The sequence below is a fragment of the Sinocyclocheilus anshuiensis genome, unplaced genomic scaffold (assembly GCF_001515605.1).
Source record: "Sinocyclocheilus anshuiensis isolate Anshui unplaced genomic scaffold, SAMN03320099.WGS_v1.1 scaffold517, whole genome shotgun sequence".
NCBI lineage: Eukaryota > Metazoa > Chordata > Actinopteri > Cypriniformes > Cyprinidae > Sinocyclocheilus > Sinocyclocheilus anshuiensis.
In genome coordinates, this window is record NW_015536535.1 from 1087111 (window position 1) to 1106638 (window position 19528).

The following is a 19528-nucleotide window of genomic DNA, read 5'->3' on the forward strand; positions in this document are numbered from 1 at the left end:
CGTGGATGGACTATACTTCAGAGGGTATGTGGCACAATAGACAATACACAATGACACAATTTCCATATTCCAACAGGCAATGCACAATGACTATATATATATATATATATATATATATATACTGTATATATACTGTATATTTTGAAAAGTAGGTATATATGTTGCGATGCTTAAATGCACTTGTTAAAAATTTTAAAAGTTAGATTTAAAAAAAAATAGATTTTAGTCTTTCATTTATTTGTTTATTTTCTTATTTTCTTTAGCCATTTATTTGAGAGTAATAATATGAAGTAATTATCATGTCAGCCAAAATTTTGATATCGGTGCATTCCTAAGAAATAAAAAGCCTCCTATGATGATTTATGCTAGTTCAAATCCCACTCAGGGGTTCGTTTCCCAAAAGCATTGTTAGCTAACTATGGTCATTCATTCCATTGGACTCTATTGGTAACGACAGAACTTGTGACCATAGTTGCTTTTGGGAAACGCACCCTAGATTGCTGGACTAAGACCTGTAGTGTTGATGTTGTGACCCAGATGGGAGTGAGGTTTAGGGAGGGTGAGTGTAACGGACTCCAGCTAGTAAGAGCTGTTGAGGTAAACTTCACTCCCCTGGCATCAAGAAGCCACTGAAGAATGACTGTGATCTTTACAGATCCTTGTTAGCATGCCATTGACACTTGCTCAAATACCACCCGGAATGGCGCAAGTAGAACCAGTTACAAAGGTGTGCAGCTTTACTGATCAAAATTCATTGTATGTTTTTCAGAGACGTGACGGCAGTGTTGACTTCAACAAAAAATGGATTCAGTATAAGGAAGGTTTTGGGTACCTCTCACCAGATGACAGAACAGAGTTCTGGCTGGGGAATGAGAAGATACATCTGCTGTCTGTTCAGTCCAGTGTGCCTTATGTACTGAGGATAGAGATGGTCGATTGGGATGGCAACAAAAAGTAATGAACCATGGAAAACTGATTTTCTTACTCTCACACATTTCTGCTTAATATTGTACAATTTTAAGTTTTAATTTCACAACCGGAGCTCACAAATCACCTATTTTTACGTTCACACACTACCAATCCTGTTCCAAGTGCAGCTCCTTAATAATATGCACCTGGACCAGCTAATTATGATCTTCAGCAATTAGACAGGTTTGTTGGAGCAGGGTTGGCATTGAAAAGAAAGATAGATTTTCAGGAACATGACTGGGCACCCCTGTGGCAGACACTTTTATCCAAACTGACTTACATTGGATTCAAGGTTATACATTTCATGAGTAGGCCTACGTGTATTCACTGGGAATCCATGACCTTGGCCTTGCTAGCACCATGCTCTACGGCTTGAGTTACAAGAATGCTTTTGGTGTCAAACCTGAGCAAGAATTATCCATGAATTCCCAAAGTTTTCCTTATCTGCAGTCACCAAACAGAACTTTGCTCTGCAACCAAAATTGATTCTTGCCAAGTCACATTGCATGACCTTTTCAGTCAGATCAAACATGCTGCTGAACATTTGGGCGCACAACAATCAATAGGAGTGTTTGTCTTAAATTTACCTTGTTAAACTTGTTTTCTTAGGTATGCCGACTACGCCACTTTCAAACTTGGACCAGAAGTTGATGCATACCGTTTGACGTATTCTTATTACTTTGGTGGAGATGCTGGTGATGCCTTTGATGGTCATGACTTTGGTGATGATCCCAGTGACAAATTCTACACATCTCACAATGGCATGCAGTTCAGTACACCAGACAAAGACAACGACAAGTTCCATGAAAACTGTGCCTTGCAGGAAGGGGCTGGCTGGTGGATGAACCGCTGCCATGCTGCTCATCTCAATGGAAAATACTACCAGGGTAAACCCTTCCGTCTTCACAAATCCATCAAAAGTCAATACTATACATGCAGAAGTGTCTTTGCTGATGTATTATTTCTGTCTTCACAGGTGGCAAGTACACAGAGAAGGACACACAGAATGGATATGACAATGGCATTATCTGGGCTACATGGCACAGTCGCTGGTATTCTCTGAAGGAGACCACCATGAAGATCATTCCCATCAACAGAATCAGTACCGATGGTCAGCATAGTGGTGCCAAGCAGTTTGGAGGCCTGGGAGACATTTAAAGACCTCACCAAAGCTCCCCGCATTGTTCTGAGCTATCATTTTGTTATTGTGAAGCTAAAAGTACATGGGATTGACATAGGCAAGGCATTTTCAAGTGAGTGTAAAAATCTGTCTATTGGTTTCTGATATTTTCCATTCTACACCTATTAATTCTGGAAAAGCTTCATACACAAGTGATATTGGTCATTAAAAAAAAAAATCAACTCATACTGCAACTGGTCTAACACATTGCACTGTCAATGAATTAATAAAAGTCTCTGTCTTTTGTAAATGAAAGGTATTCTGTAGTCCTCTTAATTATTGTGAGAACTGGCAATGGGACCTTCATTAAAAAAAAACTGGGTAACACTTTATTTTAACGTGTACTTGTTACACAGGTTACATTTAGAAATAACTATAGTAATAAATTATGCATAACTTCAAGCAGCTAACACTAAACCAAACCTTTACCCTAAACCTATAGTAAGTAAATTAATTAAATTCCAGTAAGTTAATTAAATCCCAGTGCAGTGCTCATTTTTGTAAACACACTTGAACAAAGACACATAAAAAAAAAAGGTGTCCAAAAAGGGCAAAAAATAAAAGTGCAAATTTGCTGGGGAAAAAGTAAATAAAACCATAAGAAAATGTATTATTTCTTCTGTTTCCTGCCTTTTATTTGCCTATTAGCACAATTCCTTACAATCTTCTGATAGATCAAAGTAGTAAAATAGAAGTGAGAAACCTTATTTTGATAAAAGGTTATTATTAAGGATTTTTATTATGAAAATATATAAACGTCCACCCCATTCAAAATGTGAGAGTGAGAGTGCATCAGTTTGTTATTCAGGTTTTGTGTGGTTGTGTTAACCTCTGTGTAGGAGTTGGGGACCACATGGTCAGTAAGTCAATATTGCCCCACTATCATGATAGAAAACTGCCATGGGGGTGATCTGCACTCCACGTTCCCTGATGTAAGAGGATTTCATCATCTGTACTGTGGTGCATTAATCAATAAATACTAAGTCAGCAATTTCGACATAGGAAAGTGCCTTCTTGTTAGTATTGTATTTTTCCTCCATGTATTTATTCACATACAATATCTTTAAATGAAAATGTGTGGACACTTTTTGTCATTGAGTTACAGGAATATTTTACCCCAAAAAATGAAAATTTTCTGAAAATGTATTCACCTTCAGGCCATCCAAAATGTAGATGAGTTTGTTTCTTCATTGGAACAGATTTGGAGAAATGTAGCATTACATCACTTGCTCACCAATGGATGCTCTACAGGGAATGGGTGCCATCAGAAATGATAGTCCAAACAGCTGATAAAAACAAATCCATCATTAACACATTTTTACTTTAAACCTTTGCTAAAATATGGGTCTATCCATAATATTGCTTTCTCCAGTGAAAAAGTTGTCCCATCTGAATCAGGAGAGAAATCAGAAGCACAATCTCATTCTGATGACACCCATTCAATACAGAGGATCCAGTGGTGAGTAAGGGATGTAATGCTAAATTTCTTTAAATATGTTACCATAAAAAAAAACCTACATCTTGGATGGCCTGAGGGTAAATTCTCAGTACATTTAAATTTTTGGGTGAACTATTCCTCTAATAGCACAAAATAGTTTTTGTATCTCATCTATTATGCGAGTGCATCAGTAGAGATGTACCTGTAGTTTGTGTCAGAAATATTGCTGTATTGGGAACTTTATCATCTGTTAATTTTTGCTCAGTAACATCATATTAGGGGTAATCTGCCAGGTCAATCAGTACATTTAATTATTAGGGAAGATGTGAAATTGTGAATGATTATATCTATGCTTTTCTACATATCTCGTTCCAAAGCCATATCTTGCTGCACATTAATTCACTCAATTTTCGAGTGCCAGAATTTAAGATCAGAACATTTGTGAACATAGATTGACTCTCCTTCCATCCAGCTATCAATTTTCCAAACTGCTTGTCCTATTCAGGGTCACAGCATGGCAGCATGTAGCCAGTCCTAGCCTTTTGGTCCATAGGTAGGGAAACACCTCCTGTTCAGGCAATAACTTGCCCGTTTAAAGTTTTAAGGATCCAATTATACATTTTTAACCCAGTAAAGCCTGACATACTCTACCAGTTTAGACACACCTTCTTAGTCAATGTTTTTTTATTATCGTTTTCAACCTGTATATTAATACTGAAGATATTAAAATTATGACAGACCAAATATGGAATTATGTACTCAACAAAAATGTGTTAAATAACCCAGAATGTTTTATATTTTCAATTGTTCAAAGTAGCCACCTTTTTCTTTGATGACAGTTTGCACACTCTTGGCATTCTCTCAGTCAGCCTCATGAGGAAGTCACCTGGAATGATTTTCCAACAATCTCTGGTCCAACTCATTCCAAACCATCTCAACTGGATTTAGATCACGTGATTGTGGAGGCCAGGTCATCTGATGCAGCACTCCATCACTCTCCTTCTAGAACAAATAGCTCTTACATAACCTAGAGATATGTTAGGGGTCATGTCCTGTTGGAAAACAAACGATGGCCCCACTAAGTGCAAACCAGATGGGATGGCATGTCCCTGCAAAATGCTGTTGCAAGCCATGGTGGTTAAGTGTGGAAAAAACACATCGGTTTTATTCAAAGGCCCAAACGGAGCAAAAATATGCAATTTGGTACAGCTGCTGATATTTATGGTCAAAAGATAATATTAGTGGTGCTTAAAAAGTGCCCTTGATTAAGTTAAATGGCATAAGGTGTGCATGATAAGAATTCCTGGGACTGTGAATGGAAGGGAGGAGCTGAGGGACGGTAAGATATATAATGCTTAGTTTTATGATCAAAATACTGCAGTCTTCAGGGATGCAAACTCCGCATGAGTGAAAACGGTGACAAAGATGCAAAGCCTTTATTATTTGTTTTAAATTTGCAGTTGTGCAGTAAAATTCACTTTAAAAATTCACTTTTTATTCATGAATATGACATGAAAAAAAAATGTGCCAAATAATTGTCTCCTGGTGGAAAACAAAGACTTTTAAGATGAAAATGACATTAAATCACCATTATAACCAGTAGATGGCAGCAGAGGATCACTCATTAGCTCTGTTGCCATTTCCACTCCTTAGTGCTTTTGGATTTACTATAAAATAACTAATATAACATTCTAGTTATTTTACTGTACTGAAGTATGAAGTAAAGCAAGTGCAGGAAGTCAAAGTATAATGTCATTTAAACTACAAATTCAGTTAATTATTAATGATATAATAATTAAATAATGCATTAAATATTTTGAAATATTTATAGATTTAATTAAAAAACTATTTTTTAAACATTGTCTTAAAAAGGACATATCAAAAAGAGTGCTTTAAATGTTATCTTTAACTGTAGAAGCTGTTAAAATATATTCAGTCAACACAGACTTCGTCCTGTCCTTCAGCCACAGGCGTCGTCCTGATCTACGGGACAGAAAGAGGAGGGGGCCAAGTCTCGCTGCAGCCGGACCACCCTCCAAGCTGCCTCTCTTAAGCTGCCAATCACCCCGTCCAGTTCCGGGTGCAGTCGGCGATGTGTTTGCTGCAAACTCTGGGCCCGTTCAAGCGCCCAAGCAGCAATCCGCTGTTATAACGGACACATTAGAACACAAACATTTTCAAAAAGAGAGCAGATTTCCTCTTCCATTCCTCACGAGCACAGTGTCCCCTTGCAGTGACCAGGCACTCGAACCAATCCAACCCCTGACTTCCCGGGCTGAGGCATGGCAAGCTATCCCCGGAGTGTCAGAGTGGGTTCTGGGGATAATAAAGCGAGACTATTCACTTCAATTCGCTCGAAGACCCCCACGTTTCAGCGGGGTGGTCCCCACTTAGGTTCAGAGCAAGGACGCACACGTCCTGCACTCCAAAGTGAAAAATCTGCTGCCAAAGGGAGCCATAGAGACGGTTCCTCCAGCTCAGAGCGAGTTAGGCTTCTACAGCCGTTACTTCCTCATCCCCAAGAAGAATGGCGGCCTGCGCAATCTCAATCTCAGATGCCTGAATCGCTCCCTCATGAAATGGCCGTTCAGGATGACTACTTTGAAGCAGATCCTCTCACAAATCCACCAGAGAACTGGTTCTTTTCTCTGCACTTGAAAGACGCCTACTTTCACATCCAGATAGACCCCACCACAGGCGAATCTTGAGATTTGCCTTCGAGGGAGTGGCTTATTGATACACGGTCCTTCCCTTCGGACTGTCCCTGGCTCCATGCACTTTCACGAAGTGCCTCTGAGGCAGAAGGGAATCCGCATTCTTAATTACCTCGACGACTGGCTCATTCTGGCCTAGTCGGAGGTGGAGTCACTATCTCACAGAGCCCTCCTCCTCAGCCACTTAGAATACCTGGGGCTCAGGGTCAATTTTGCCAAGAGTGCACTGTCCCCCAGCCAACGAGTATCATTCCTGGGAACAGTGTTCGACTCAACCCAAATGAGAGCAGTGGTCGCGACAGAGCGTGCTCTGGTCATACAGCAGCTCACGGCTTCCTACAAGGCCGGTGCCTCTCGCCCCCTCAAGGCGTTTCAAAAGATGCTGGGCCTTATGGCCACAGCGTCTCCAGTGCTACAGTTGGGCCTGCTTCGTATGCGTCCCCTTGCAGGTTCCATCCCAGCGTAGCATCACGGACGCCTGCTTATCAGGGTAGACCAGGCCTGTGTAACAGCCCTGACCCCTTGGAAGAATGCTCAGTGGATGGAACAGGGCATCCCCCTGGGAATGGTCTGCAGGAGAAAGGTGGTTTCGACAGATGCTTCCAACACGGGTTGGGGAGCTCTGTGCGAAGGAAAACCGGCTTTCGGCCACTGGTCGAAAGTGGAGGACGGTCTTTACATCAACTGCCTCGAAATGCTGGTGATATGTCGGGCCTATCAAACCTTCCTACCGGACCTGAGGGGACACCACATTCTGGTCTGCTCGGACAGCATGACTGTGGTGTCCAACATAAATCGCTAGGGAGAGCTTTCCACGAGGTGCCTCTTTATGCTGGTAGAGCGCCTCCTGGAATGGGCTCAGCACAACCTGCATTTGCTAAGAGAAGCGCACGTTCCAGGCAAACTGAACCATGGAGCGGACATGTTGTCATGAAGCAAAGTCCCCTCAGAAGGGTGGATGCTTCATCCGCAGATGGTTAAAAAAATTTGGGAGATCTTTGGCAAGGCGGAAGTGGACCTCTTCGCCTCAAAAGACAAATCTCATTGCCCAATTTATTATTCCAAGGAGAAGGACGCGTTGGCCCACGACTGGTCCAACCTCCTTCTCTATGCTTTCCCCCCCGATTGCCCTGATTCCGCAGGTAATCAGATGAATCAGGGAACAAGAACGCATGGTTCTCCTGGTGGCCCCAGCATTGGTTATCAGAGCTGTCGCAGCTGCTCATAGTAGCCCCATGGCCCATTCCCCTGAGGAAGGATCTCCTCTCTCAGGTGAACAGGACGATATGGCACCCCAGGAGCTGTGGGCTCTGCATCTTTGGCCACTCGATGGGAGCCTGCAAGCCTCCCAGAGTGTGTTCTAAACACCATTTCTCAGGCTAGAGGACCCGGACCCGGACATCTGTGACGTATCGGTGATATTGTCCTTCCTGCAGGAGCTGTTGGATAAGGGGCACTCCCCATCCACGCTCAAGGTCTATGTAGCAGCTATAACAGCTTCTCATGCCCCTATTGCAGGCCAGTTGGTGGGCAGAAACAACTTTGTTGTCTGTTTTCTGAGGGATGCTAGGAGGCTGAAACCGACCCGTCCCCTCACTGTCCCTACGTGGGACCTGCTCACTGTTCTGAGGGACCTGAAGGGTCCTCCCTTTGAGCCCCTGCAGTCTGTTGACCTTCGGTCCCTGTCGTTGAAAACCGCTCTGCTGCTAGCATTAGCATCGGTCAAATGAATGGGAGACTTACAGGCACTCTCTGTGAGCCCTACCTGCCTGGAGTTCGTGCTTGGCGGCTCAAAGGTCATCCTGTAGCCGAGGCATGGTTATATACCCAAGGTGCTCTCTACTCTATTCAGGGCACAGAAGAGGACCAGGAGTTGAATTTACTCTGCCCCATCAGGGCGCTGAAAGTTTACATAGAGCGTTCTGTCCTGGACATCCCTGCCTTGCAGGCTAGGGTTCTTTCTGCATAACTGGCACACACCTGCTTACGCAGTACATGCTTAAACCCATCAGAGGATTTACTTGTGCACTCTCAGTCCTCATGGGTGCCAGGGCTGTGCAAGTCTTCTGGAACGATCACTCAGGCCGGGCGTGACCTCTGTGAGCTTAGCCCATTCGCCTTGGGAGGTGTTTACTATTCTTGTCCCCTTGGGCCCTGAGGTGCCTAGGGCAAGGTTGCACATGTATTCCTCTGCCATAGCATGGCGTGATTGTACTGGTTCCCATAGCGTCTTAGCAGACGCAGTACAAGTGAAGTATCGATAGGGAACGTACTCCGTTACAAACGTAACCTTGGTTCCCTGAGATACGGGAACAAATACTGCGTTGCTAGCCGTGCTATGCAGCTGCACGGCTCAGTCGTCGCTTCAGTCGAAGTAACCTGAATCCTATGGCGAAGTGCCCGCTTATATAGCCAGATGGCCCCGCCCATTCTGGCGGGCTTTGTGGCCATAGGTTCGTGCAGCACCACTGCCGAGCCATTGGTTCATTTTTAAAGTGTACTGCACGAACCAATGGCTGTGCAGTTACACTGCGTTATTGAAAAAGGCTTCAGTTCAGGAGGAAAAAAAGGACTTTTTCCCATAGCATCTTAGCAGACGCAGTACTCGTTCCTGTATCTCAGGGAACCGAGGTTACGTTTGTAACAGAGTACGTCATCCACTTTTTACATACAAACAAGGACGTTTTCTGTTACGTTAACTGACAGAGATTTCTTTAGCCACAGCACACATTTTCAACTAATCCAGTTGTTCCCAATCATGTTTCTGGAGCCCCAGGTTGGCTGCCATATGTAGCCACCCAAGAAAAAACACAGCATATATACACAATACTGTGGATAATCATTTTTGAATGAACAAAACCTGCATGCGTATATTTTTTTTTGCAGTTTTTACACAGTACCTTCTTGAACTAATCATATTATATATTTAAAATAAACTAACACTTTGGTGAATGAGGGCTGTAGAGGATCTGTTGTAAACTTTTTTTTTTTTGCTTGCACTCCTTGTGCAATGATGATGACTAGTTCAATATGATGAAAACCATGTTTTTTGAAACCAAGTTTCTATTATTTTACAAATTATGTCAGGAAACATAGTACAATTTTCAAGACAAAATCTATGGTACAGAGAGTTTTTTATTAATTCATAGGGATTTGTTGTAAATTGTCAAAAAATGTCAAATTATGAATGTGTCAACTGCTCAGTTTATTTAAACTTGGCAAACCATAAACAGCCATCGTTTGCAAATATTTACAAAGTTGTTTTGTTTGTGTCTCTGATAGAGCAGCAATAATGATCAGATGTGAAAAAGAACATTTGACGTTGTAATTAGACTGTAGGATTTCTTGCCTTTTTGAATGAATAATTGGCAGGCCTGGTCACACAGACCTGCTTATGCTGTTTAGAGTAGACAGGGAAGAAACAGTGTATACAAGAAATGTATACAACAGCAATGTTCTTTTTTTTTTCTTTAAATGGGTAGAACAAAGCTAAATGTCTCATCTGATCTTAAGTCTCCTGACTTCACTTAAATTGTGAATGTGCTGCTGTTAGCTTTAGCATCGGTCAAATGAATGGGAGACTTACAGGCACTCTCTGTGAGCCCTACCTGCCTGGAGTTCGTGCTTGGCGGCTCAAAGGTCATCCTGTAGCCGAGGCATGGTTATATACCCAAGGTGCTCTCTACTCTATTCAGGGCACAGAAGAGGACCAGGAGTTGAATTTACTCTGCCCCATCAGGGCGCTGAAAGTTTACATAGAGCGTTCTGTCCTGGACGTCCCTGCCTTGCAGGCTAGGGTTCTTTCTGCATAACTGGCACACACCTGCTTACGCAGTACATGCTTAAACCCATCAGAGGATTTACTTGTGCACTCTCAGTCCTCATGGGTGCCAGGGCTGTGCAAGTCTTCTGGAACGATCACTCAGGCCGGGCGTGACCTCTGTGAGCTTAGCCCATTCGCCTTGGGAGGTGTTTACTATTCTTGTCCCCTTGGGCCCTGAGGTGCCTAGGGCAAGGTTGCACATGTATTCCTCTGCCATAGCATGGCGTGATTGTACTGGTTCCCATAGCGTCTTAGCAGACGCAGTACAAGTGAAGTATCGATAGGGAACGTACTCCGTTACAAACGTAACCTTGGTTCCCTGAGATACGGGAACAAATACTGCGTTGCTAGCCGTGCTATGCAGCTGCACGGCTCAGTCGTCGCTTCAGTCGAAGTAACCTGAATCCTATGGCGAAGTGCCCGCTTATATAGCCAGATGGCCCCGCCCATTCTGGCGGGCTTTGTGGCCATAGGTTCGTGCAGCACCACTGCCGAGCCATTGGTTCATTTTTAAAGTGTACTGCACGAACCAATGGCTGTGCAGTTACACTGCGTTATTGAAAAAGGCTTCAGTTCAGGAGGAAAAAAAGGACTTTTTCCCATAGCATCTTAGCAGACGCAGTACTCGTTCCTGTATCTCAGGGAACCGAGGTTACGTTTGTAACAGAGTACGTCATCCACTTTTTACATACAAACAAGGACGTTTTCTGTTACGTTAACTGACAGAGATTTCTTTAGCCACAGCACACATTTTCAACTAATCCAGTTGTTCCCAATCATGTTTCTGGAGCCCCAGGTTGGCTGCCATATGTAGCCACCCAAGAAAAAACACAGCATATATACACAATACTGTGGATAATCATTTTTGAATGAACAAAACCTGCATGCGTATATTTTTTTTTGCAGTTTTTACACAGTACCTTCTTGAACTAATCATATTATATATTTAAAATAAACTAACACTTTGGTGAATGAGGGCTGTAGAGGATCTGTTGTAAACTTTTTTTTTTTTGCTTGCACTCCTTGTGCAATGATGATGACTAGTTCAATATGATGAAAACCATGTTTTTTGAAACCAAGTTTCTATTATTTTACAAATTATGTCAGGAAACATAGTACAATTTTCAAGACAAAATCTATGGTACAGAGAGTTTTTTATTAATTCATAGGGATTTGTTGTAAATTGTCAAAAAATGTCAAATTATGAATGTGTCAACTGCTCAGTTTATTTAAACTTGGCAAACCATAAACAGCCATCGTTTGCAAATATTTACAAAGTTGTTTTGTTTGTGTCTCTGATAGAGCAGCAATAATGATCAGATGTGAAAAAGAACATTTGACGTTGTAATTAGACTGTAGGATTTCTTGCCTTTTTGAATGAATAATTGGCAGGCCTGGTCACACAGACCTGCTTATGCTGTTTAGAGTAGACAGGGAAGAAACAGTGTATACAAGAAATGTATACAACAGCAATGTTCTTTTTTTTTTCTTTAAATGGGTAGAACAAAGCTAAATGTCTCATCTGATCTTAAGTCTCCTGACTTCACTTAAATTGTGAATGTGCTGTTTACGTTTATGCCTTAAGCAGAAACTGTTAGAAATCAGCTGGCTAAAATGTAACAAAATGAAAGGTTTCAAAAACAGAAAAAAACCCAGCAAAAATTTAAATCTTTTTCTCTTCAGAATCTCAGGTTTCCAATTAACCGGGTGGGATTCTTCAGTCTGAAAGAAAAAAAAAAGTCAATTAAATTATTTGAAAATCTTTAAGAAAAAAATTAATTTAGAGAGTTTACAGCAGCATCAAGGCCATTCTTTCCCATCTGATAAACTTTTCTCATTATGAATATTTCAGAGTCAACTAATTTATTTTATTATTATTATTATCAATAATAATTTTGAGTAAGAATTAATAATAAACCAAGAACTTACAGCTGTGTCATCCTCTTTGTAGACCTTAATGGTTTTGTCAGCCTCTGCTGTTATGAGCCGACTCTCAGACTGATCGAACACACACGCAAAGATCCCAGACTCGCTGTCCAGAGAACCAGGCTGCACTGCTGCATGAATCCTCTGGAAGTTGTAGCCAGTCCTCCAGTCCCACATGTGAATAGTGCCGTTATCAGCTGGTGTGAAAAAAGGATAACCAAGGACAGATGCAACAATGGTATGTAAGAGAAGGTATAAAGAAAAAAAGGGGAACAAATGTAGAAGACAAAATTCAACATTGTTTACATAAAACAGATTTTTAGCAGGACTGGCTTTGCAACATAAAAAGAGTGAGAGCATTTCACCTCCTGACACCAGAACTCCATCTGAATTGACAGCCAGTGTGTTGATAATAGCATTGTGTCCTGAAAGATTTTGGATGAAGTTCCCATCAGGACATTTCCACTGCTTAATGTTGTCTGGAGAACCAGAGGCAAAGGTGTACCTATTAAAGAGAGGGTTACGTAAGGAAAATATGACTTGCATATGAATATGACTTGAATCAGATTTATGGAGCTGGAATTTAGTGTGGGAGACAACCAACAATCTGTAGCATTGTTTTATTTGATTTGAGACCTATGATTTTTGTGATATGGGAAACAAATTAAACAAATTAATAACAAATTATGGCTAAAAATGATAATGTAAATCTGTTACCCTGCCAACTAACTGAAATAAGTTTAATTTGCTTTACTGTAATTACTAATACTGAAGCAATATATACAAAAAAAGACAAAACCACATCCAATGACTAAACACTAAAAATAAAATTGAAAATAAAATGTAAAAAAGCATATTCAAAATATGAATAAATACTAAAATAGTATATAAATACTGAAATAATGTTGATTTATACTTAGGGCTGAAACAACTAATCAATAAAATGTATTGTAACCGATAATGAAAATAATTGACAATGAATTGGATTAATCGATTAATTACGTCTATGCGCTTTGCACAGAAAACACCTGCTGGTCATGTCACTAGTGAACAACACATTTCTGTATACAAAACGCATATTACACATAACGGAGGACACACAGTGTGCTGCTGCACAAAAAGTGCATGGCCCAAGTTGTTCTATACATAAGAATGCTTTATATTAAGCACTTCAAGCAAACTCATAGGTTTAAAACAAACAAACATAGGTTTAAAATTTTACATGTAAAATAAGTGATTTTATTTTTATTGGAATAGTAACGATAAAGGGACTTAAATGAAGTGTAAATGTAATAATGGATGTAAATGTAATATAATAACTATGTTCAGATGAGTTCCTTGTACCTGTTAACTTCTTGTTGCAAAATTATGCTTTGAATCTCAGTGCTGAAGAATGTAATGAATGTAATGCTGTAGATTATTTGTTAGTTCAATGAAAACATTTGAATAAATTGAACAAAACAGGATAACAAAAAAAAAAAATGTTTTTTAATGAATACATTTAAATCAAACCATTAATATGGAAGAGGATTAGGGCCAAGCAAAAATAAAAATAAAATAAAACCACCTCGAGATTAAAGTCGTTAAATTTCGAGAAAAAAGTTGAGATAAAATGTTGAGGTTAAACTCATTAAATTTTGAGAATAAAGTCGCTATGTTTCGTGAAAAAACTCGTTAAATTTTGAGAAAAAAAGTCGAGATAAAATGTTGAGAATAAACTCATTAAATTACGAGAAACGAGTCGTTAAATTTTCGAGAAAAAAGTTGAAAAAATGTTGAGAATAAACTCATTCAATTACGAGAAAAAAAGTAGTTACATTTTGAGAAAAAAAGTTGAGAATAAACACAATCGTGTCATGTTCATTTCATTTTCATTTCATCTCGTTCGACAGTGTTATTTAGCGTCTGCAGTGGGGTGGGTTGGAGAGTAATGCACTGGGGAGTAGAGGTCTTCTTGGGTCCTAAAATCTGTACCCGATCCGAATAGACCCAAATCACTTCTTACCCTAGCCCAACGTGCATAAATTAATTTTTTTTTTAAAGAAAAACCTGACCCGACACAGACCCGATGAAATTAGACCCGAGTCCGACCCGACTGCATTTAATTTCGAACCCGACTGGACACGAACGTAAACGGTATTGCCGTGTGTACAGCCTGTAGCCCCGCAATCAATCAGGAAAAATCCCGGTGCCCTGCTGACTGATTTGGCCGTTTTCTCCATTACTTTGATTTATTTAACATTAAGCCCATTCAATTTATTATTAGGCTACTTTATATTAGTGCCTGTCTGATGGATACAAGTTATTTCTAGAGGTCCAACGATATGAGTTTTTCACTGGCCGATGCCGATATTTAGAAATCAAGGCAGCCGATGGCCGATATATGATGCCGATTTTTTTGTCCGATATGTTTGGCCGATTTTTTATTTATTTTTTCCTTCATCTCATAAAAGTGAGTTTGAGTACATGATTATAGCAGGGTACAAGATAGTAATAGTAGTAGTAGCCTAATTCAGAGTAATAATACATGGCTCAAAACTTAAGCACCTTCTCAAAACAGTTCCGAAACATGCTTTTTGTTTATGTTTGCTGACAGACACCAGTGTTGCAAACACAGACTTGCAAATACAAATTCATTCTCTGCCAGCAGGAGGCGCTGTTGGAGCAGGAGATATAGCGGTTTCCCCGGTAACGGCTGTAATCAAATAAGCACTGCACTCACAAACGCTACTTTATCAGGCATTACAGCAAAGATGAAATGAAAATTTTCTTTTCGGTCAGTTCTTTTCAAAGATACAATCATATAAAAACACCAGCGCTGCATTTTAATTTTGAAACGTGCAGTGATAAGTTTATTCAACGGAGTAATAACTCAATGTATGGAAACACTGGACACTACTAAAAGTCAAATGGCCAAGTGATAGCTGTGTGTGAACAAGAAGCGGCTGCAGAGTGTGAGTTGCTCCGTCTCACGCAGTCTCTTCAGAGGGAGTTCCACAACAATGCTTAGCTGCCCGCAGGTGCACCTGCCTATAAATCGGCCTAATTTGCAGCACAATCGGCCAATGTCGATTAATAAAAAAAAATGCCAAATGCCAAAAAGATCGATCGGTCGACCTCTAGTTATTTCTGAGCTCGGCTTTCAATTGTGACCAGTGGATTTGAAAAATAAACATGACAGTTTGATAAAAATTAAATCTTTAGCCTAATAATTCACGGATTCGCTAGTGTTGTCTGCAACCTGATCTCCCGCGAAAGGCTTCTGCACACAAAAAAGAAAAGCCCTATATGAACAGGCAACATAATGAAGCGAATGGATTTTCCTGATGGATCTCATATCTATAAGACGATTTTTGTGTGCGAGGTTACAAACGTAGCCTATGCTCCTTTTCTATGTGCGTTCCTCACTTAAAACGAAAGTGAAAGTAGCCTATGCATTCGGGATAGTTTAAAAGAACTCGGGTCTAATCGGGTCCATTTGGAAAAAGCATGTTTATTTTAAATTACCCGAGACCGCTAATACCGAACCCTACCCGTGTCCGAGGTACTCGAAGTTTTGGACCCGAACCCGCTCGGGTCTCTTGTCGGACCTCGGGTTTTCGGATCCAAGTGGACCCGTGAAGACCTCTACTGTGGAGTAGCGCATGATACGATTGACTGGGTTCAAGTCCGTCTTTTGCCAAACTCGCTTTTCTTCCTTTTCTCATCACATCGGAAAAATGGAAATCAATTGCTTAACGAGTATTTAATAATAATGTATTAATTAGGTAGGTTTAGTGTTACTACAGTGAATCTATTGTAAATATTAATTTGTGAATTGAAAAGTATTGTAACTGCATTGAAATTGTAGTCACACAGTGTTTCTCCTGTTTTCTGCGTCAGTGTTGTCGAGAATGGCAGCGCAGTTTCATCTGCCTTTAAACTAGTTTAAATCACTGTGACATCTGTGGTTTATATAGGAGAGTTTTGCTCCAAACTCAAACGCATCTCGCAGCGCTGTTTAGTGGTCGCATGATCGAGACCTGCGAGTAAACGCATTTGTTCTGAGCTCACGCTGCGCTGTCTTTAGGCAGAGCTAATAACGATCCGTGCAGCACGCTTCACACGAGTAGCGCTCTTCCACTTTCGGTGCGCTAAAGAAATGACAGCGCATATGTGTTATCAAATTGTTGTCACTCACGTTTTACTGATACATCTGGCCTAAAATTTAGTGCTGGCACCTTGTGTTGACATTATCAAGGCAGCCGATGGCCGATATATGATGCCGATTTTTTTGTCCGATATGTTTGGCCGATTTTTTATTTATTTTTTCCTTCATCTCATAAAAGTGAGTTTGAGTACATGATTATAGCAGGGTACAAGATAGTAATAGTAGTAGTAGCCTAATTCAGAGTAATAATACATGGCTCAAAACTTAAGCACCTTCTCAAAACAGTTCCGAAACATGCTTTTTGTTTATGTTTGCTGACAGACACCAGTGTTGCAAACACAGACTTGCAAATACAAATTCATTCTCTGCCAGCAGGAGGCGCTGTTGGAGCAGGAGATATAGCGGTTTCCCCGGTAACGGCTGTAATCAAATAAGCACTGCACTCACAAACGCTACTTTATCAGGCATTACAGCAAAGATGAAATGAAAATTTTCTTTTCGGTCAGTTCTTTTCAAAGATACAATCATATAAAAACACCAGCGCTGCATTTTAATTTTGAAACGTGCAGTGATAAGTTTATTCAACGGAGTAATAACTCAATGTATGGAAACACTGGACACTACTAAAAGTCAAATGGCCAAGTGATAGCTGTGTGTGAACAAGAAGCGGCTGCAGAGTGTGAGTTGCTCCGTCTCACGCAGTCTCTTCAGAGGGAGTTCCACAACAATGCTTAGCTGCCCGCAGGTGCACCTGCCTATAAATCGGCCTAATTTGCAGCACAATCGGCCAATGTCGATTAACTAAAAAATGCCAAAAATCGGCCAATTAATCGGCCGGCCGATCAATTGGTCGACCTCTACTTGAGCGTTTCTTAAGCTCAACTGAAGTTCACACTATACATAGCAAACCCTTATATAGCTAAAAACTAGCCATAAAAGAACCAATGTAGGTTCAATGGAAAAACATGCCTATCATGACATTTCTGTACAATAATCTTGAATGTTTCTCAACACTAAAAGTGTGTTCAGTTCTCAAAAATGAAATACGCTAAAAGGTTAATGCTCTATCGCATTTTAAAAATAGCATAACTAATATAAAAACACCAGCGCTGCATTTTAATTTTGAAACGTGCAGTGATAAGTTTATTCAACGGAGTAATAACTCAATGTATGGAAACACTGGACACTACTAAAAGTCAAATGGCCAAGTGATAGCTGTGTGTGAACAAGAAGCGGCTGCAGAGTGTGAGTTGCTCCGTCTCACGCAGTCTCTTCAGAGGGAGTTCCACAACAATGCTTAGCTGCCCGCAGGTGCACCTGCCTATAAATCGGCCTAATTTGCAGCACAATCGGCCAATGTCGATTAATAAAAAAAAATGCCAAATGCCAAAAAGATCGATCGGTCGACCTCTAGTTATTTCTGAGCTCGGATTTCAATTGTGACCAGTGGATTTGAAAAATAAACATGACAGTTTGATAAAAATTAAATCTTTAGCCTAATAACTAATAATTCCGCTAGTGTTGTCTGCAACCTGATCTCCCGCGAAAGGCTTCTGCACACAAAAAAGAAAAGAGAAAAGCGAACAGGCAACATAATGAAGCGAATGGATTTTCCTGATGGATCTCATATCTATAAGACGATTTTTGTGTGCGAGGTTACAAACGTAGCCTATGCTCCTTTTCTATGTGCGTTCCTCACTTAAAACGAAAGTGAAAGTAGCCTATGCATTCGGGATAGTTTAAAAGAACTCGGGTCTAATCGGGTCCATTTGGAAAAAGCATGTTTATTTTAAATTACCCGAGACCGCTAATACCGAACCCTACCCGTGTCCGAGGTACTCGAAGTTTTGGACCCGAACCCGCTCGGGTCTCTTGTCGGACCTCGGGTTTTCGGATCCAAGTGGACCCGTGAAGACTTCTACTGCACACCCGATAAAACACTTAAAGGATTAAACACCCAATAAAGACAGGACTGTAACGGGCAAAACACACATACTGAATGAACACCAACACCAACCTGAGATAAACATAAAGAATGTCCGGCTGTTTACTAGCTAGCTTTAAGGCAAGAATACACTACAGGACTTTTTTTTTTTAAACTGAAGGCATCATACACTTACCAACTTTGTAAATGGTTACAGAGAAAAACTGGGCTTCACCCTCTAAATGAATGAGAATCACACACTAACAGACTTTCAAGTCATTCTAAAAACAACAAACTCACACAGGGATGCACGACAAATTAAAACAATATGTCTTCTAAAATTGACTCAAAATATCAAACATGTTTGATATCCTCCGACTGGATGGAATCAAAGTCTGAAGCTAAAATATTGTAGTCTGTGCCTATCATACATTATGAAATCTGCCAACTCCTACTGGCCAAAATCTGGAGAATGGCTCTGACTTTCAGCAACACTTCCAGACTGCAAAAAAATCTATGTAAAAGTTGTGTAGTGTATTCCAGCCTTTAGGACAAGTAGGCCTATCTGAAAGAAGGCAGAGAAACATTTGCAACCATCTCTGTAATCAAAATGTGATTACTTTAGCTTTTGAACCGCTGTGCGTTTGATGCTGTCAGGTAAGATGACTTTCGTCTCCTTTTCCCAGCTCCTCTCATCTGCCTCTGCTTTAATCAATCACTGTATAGAAGGTCTATCAACACTTATCAAGTTGGAGGTCTCTCAAAAGCACAGCTGTGTGTGTTCCCCGTCAATCCATTCATATTGTTTGTGACAAACAGATGCTCTTTTCTTGGATGTGAATCACCGGTGGAAAGACTGTGTATAAACATTGAGATGTGTCAAGAGAGACAGCTATTATACATCATCCTGTAGAAAGGTTCACAGAAATGTTGCTTGGCCTTGAAATGTTAAGTGTCAGATTTATTGTTTCTTTTTAAACGTGAAAAATTTTGCATACAATTTTGTGATAAAAATAGCAAAAGAAACATTAAAGGAGGTTAGGCTCAGTTGACAGCACTTGTAGCTTAATGATGATTTCCACAAAAAAAATATTTAGGCTTAAAAAAAAAAAACGGTCAAAAATGGCCTGCAATGAAGCACTGAAAAAGGAGCTGAATGAGAACAATCAGTACACATTAAAATACTCACAGTTTCAATAGTATAGCCACAAGACAAACACTCTCAGAAAAAAAATGCTTGTACCTTTGTACAACCTTTGTACTTTGGGTTTATAGTAGTACCATAAGAGTGAATATTATTACCATAAGGATACATATAACTACTAACATACTATAATGCACCCTAATTGTAAGATTGTCACTTTTTCTGACAGTGAAATGTGTTTTAAAATGATTTCTCTTTCC

The 19528-nt window shown here is 40.3% G+C and overlaps 2 protein-coding genes across 4 annotated transcripts in view; one reads left to right on the top strand and one right to left on the bottom strand.

Annotated features, from left to right (window-relative positions):
* LOC107695473 (fibrinogen gamma chain-like) overlaps positions 1-2408 on the top strand; it is a 4794-nt gene extending 2386 nt beyond the window's left edge. Inside the window, exons 7-10 of the mRNA XM_016495398.1 lie at positions 1-24; positions 770-954; positions 1579-1856; positions 1946-2408. The exon at positions 1-24 is cut by the window's left edge and continues 15 nt beyond it. Of these exons, the coding sequence (XP_016350884.1) occupies positions 1-24; positions 770-954; positions 1579-1856; positions 1946-2127 (669 nt within the window). The 3' untranslated portion in view covers positions 2128-2408. The remainder of the gene's footprint in view (positions 25-769; positions 955-1578; positions 1857-1945) is intronic.
* Positions 2409-9770: 7362 nt separating this feature from the next.
* Positions 9771-19528, bottom strand: part of LOC107695461 (pleiotropic regulator 1-like) — a 20834-nt gene continuing 11076 nt past the window's right edge. The window contains exons 12-14 of one of the 3 annotated variants that reach the window (XM_016495376.1): positions 12054-12555; positions 11685-11846; positions 9771-9841 (exon numbers count right to left, since the gene is read on the bottom strand). In XM_016495376.1, coding sequence (XP_016350862.1) covers positions 9800-9841; positions 11685-11846; positions 12054-12555 — 706 coding nt within the window. In that variant the 3' untranslated portion in view covers positions 9771-9799. Of the gene's footprint in view, positions 9842-11229; positions 11847-12053; positions 12556-19528 lie in introns of those variants that run through there. The other 2 variants (XM_016495386.1, XM_016495368.1) reach the window with 2 other exon arrangements.